The sequence below is a fragment of the Etheostoma spectabile genome, chromosome 5 (genome assembly GCF_008692095.1).
Source record: "Etheostoma spectabile isolate EspeVRDwgs_2016 chromosome 5, UIUC_Espe_1.0, whole genome shotgun sequence".
Taxonomy (NCBI): Eukaryota; Metazoa; Chordata; class Actinopteri; order Perciformes; family Percidae; genus Etheostoma; species Etheostoma spectabile.
The window spans coordinates 13,258,187-13,260,626 of NC_045737.1; the positions used below are offsets into that span (position 1 = coordinate 13,258,187).

Genomic DNA, 2,440 nt, shown 5'->3' on the forward strand with positions numbered 1-2,440 from the left:
TGAAGCAAATGTACTTGCAGATGGATGCTATGATCTCAAAGATTAACGAGTTCTTATTGACAAATTCAACAAAATTACGCCACTTTATGAATGCTTTGAGAAACCTGGCTTCAGGCGATGCTTATTCACAACTATGGTATTCCTGAAGTTCATCTTATAGACTGTAAGAAAATGAGTAGACTCATGGCTGCAGGAAAACTCAGACTAAAAGAACAAAATGTTCTACTGTGTGCAAATACAGTAAGAACATTGAGGAATTATTTTGGAGAACAGAAACGTATCAGCTTACAAAATTGCCTCAGGTTTTCCTGGTAGTATTTTGTTGTTCCATGCATTGGGCTCAATTTTCAGGTCTCCAAAATGTTATTTACACATCAAAAGTTATGAATACTAAACAGTTTTAATAATAGCTAAGATAGAGCCCATATCATTAAGTCCTTGCAGTGGTCTCAAGATACTGTAGTTTTATTAACCTTTACCCAGGTGTATAAATTATTTACTTATAAAGCATATAGTATATAGTATATATATAGTAGTAGTAGTAATAGTAGAAGTAGTAGTAGCACATAACTTTTACTTTAGTGAACCTGAGACAAAATGATATTTCCTCACAAAAGATTATATAACATGTTTTAAACACTCTGTGAAGCACACATGTAGTACAAGTACATTCTTCTTCTTGTTAGCACCATATGTGAACGCTTGCTTGACCTTGTAAATACAAAAGGCAGCTGCTACTAAATCCCCTTAATCATTCAACACCTATTATAATGAGAAACACATGTACATGAACATAAAGCTGTGAGAAAACATCTACCAAATCCAAACCGCTTTTATGAATATCTTGGGAATTAGAGGCAGGATTTCCACACTGTATGGTTGTGTAATCAGGGAACGGAAAAATATGTAAGTCTTGGACCAGTGAGCGTACTTTTGCTGACAATTATTTGTGGAAAGAATTTTAAGGATGTGTTTTTTGGGCTGCAGTATTGAATTTAAAATGCAGCCCATAAGTTTAGGGCATGCACGCAATCTATGCATGAGAGGACACATGTATAAACAGAACAAAAACTGAAAGTTTGGACCAAAAGCTTCTTGGAAGTGACTCTACTCCTGCAAAACCAAATTTTAGCAAGCTCTCCTTTGTTCCATAGGCCATCAAACTCCTTAATAATGAAGGTACTGTACGATAATAGGTAGATTTGGTTTATATATTTTTTATTACCCTTTCTTACAGCTGGTCTGGAACCCTTATCCCCATCCCTCCCCCATAGTGCCTTGGTCTATGTTATGAGTGGCGATGTATACATGTTATGGTTTTTCTTCTTCCCTGTCTTTTCTGTCCTAATGTTGTTTTAAATACCATGTGATGTGATTTTTTACTGCAACATAATTTCCACATGGAGACAATAAACATGAACGAACGAAGCTGGCGCACACAAACTCTGGTTAGCGGATTTGATGATGACACAACTTAGACCTCTGCAACACTACACAACATGCCATTTTATAAACCACTAATCAGAGGTTTCAAATGAGTCCAACTTCCAATTGACAAGCTTGTTTGATCCCAGTTTCAAGGAGCTGAGGGATCCTGAACCATAACCACAACCAGACCTGTAGATAAGGGTACACCAGCGTATCTTTACAAGCATCAGGAGTTTTACAAGATGGCGAGTCATATCTTTGTCTAAACCACCAACCAAAATTTGCGAATGAGTCTAGCTTCCAGTAGTTCGATTCAATCATTGCTCAGCAGTTGTTTTCCAGACTTAAACCTTTGTCTCTCAGTATAATATAATATATAAGATAATATATCATATACTAATCTGAGAGGACTGCAACATTTCGGCAGAAACATTTCTAAAACTATGAAGAAGCTGAAATGAGATAATTCTATATTTTAAAGTTATTTATGTAAGTTATTTGTTAAGTCGATGCCTGCTCTTGACCTCAAGAAATGTACAGCCTTGTCGAGAGAGACTGATCTAACATCCTCACATCTCTTGTCAGAATTTCTTTCAGAGATGTTCCCAACGATCTTGGTGGCACAGCATGCTGATCTGCTCTTCACCCTTGGTAAATGGAGGGAAGTCTTGGTGTTCCCTGTGGATGGAAGCACTGGATCAAAATGAAAGTCCTCATTGAGGAGCTCCACTCCAGAGGCATGAAATCACAGTGATGCGGCCATCCAGACAGCTGGTACATCAAGCCAGAGTCCCCTCACTACATGGCCATCACTATAAATTCCTCTGCTGGTTTTAATGAAGAACTCTTTGGGTCCTTTGTAACTACAATGATTACCATGCGGCGGGAAGGTGCTTCATTTATGACCCGTATAGCTTTGGAATATAGACTGTTGGAGCAGTTCTATGAGATGAATAAACAGGTGATTCAGATGATTCGGGATGTGTTTGAGAATACAAAACTGATGCAGAGC

The 2,440-nt window shown here is 37.7% G+C and overlaps 2 protein-coding genes across 2 annotated transcripts in view; one reads left to right on the plus strand and one right to left on the minus strand.

Annotated features, from left to right (window-relative positions):
- The window catches only part of sh2d3cb (SH2 domain containing 3Cb), a 76,823-nt gene that overhangs the window by 8,640 nt on the left and 65,743 nt on the right, over positions 1 to 2,440 (minus strand). The gene's annotated exons all lie outside the window — the stretch shown is intronic.
- Positions 2,166 to 2,440, plus strand: part of LOC116689229 (UDP-glucuronosyltransferase 2A2) — a 21,954-nt gene continuing 21,679 nt past the window's right edge. Inside the window, exon 1 of the mRNA XM_032515662.1 lies at positions 2,166 to 2,440. This exon is cut by the window's right edge and continues 101 nt beyond it. Within this exon, the coding sequence (XP_032371553.1) occupies positions 2,231 to 2,440 (210 nt within the window). The 5' untranslated portion in view covers positions 2,166 to 2,230.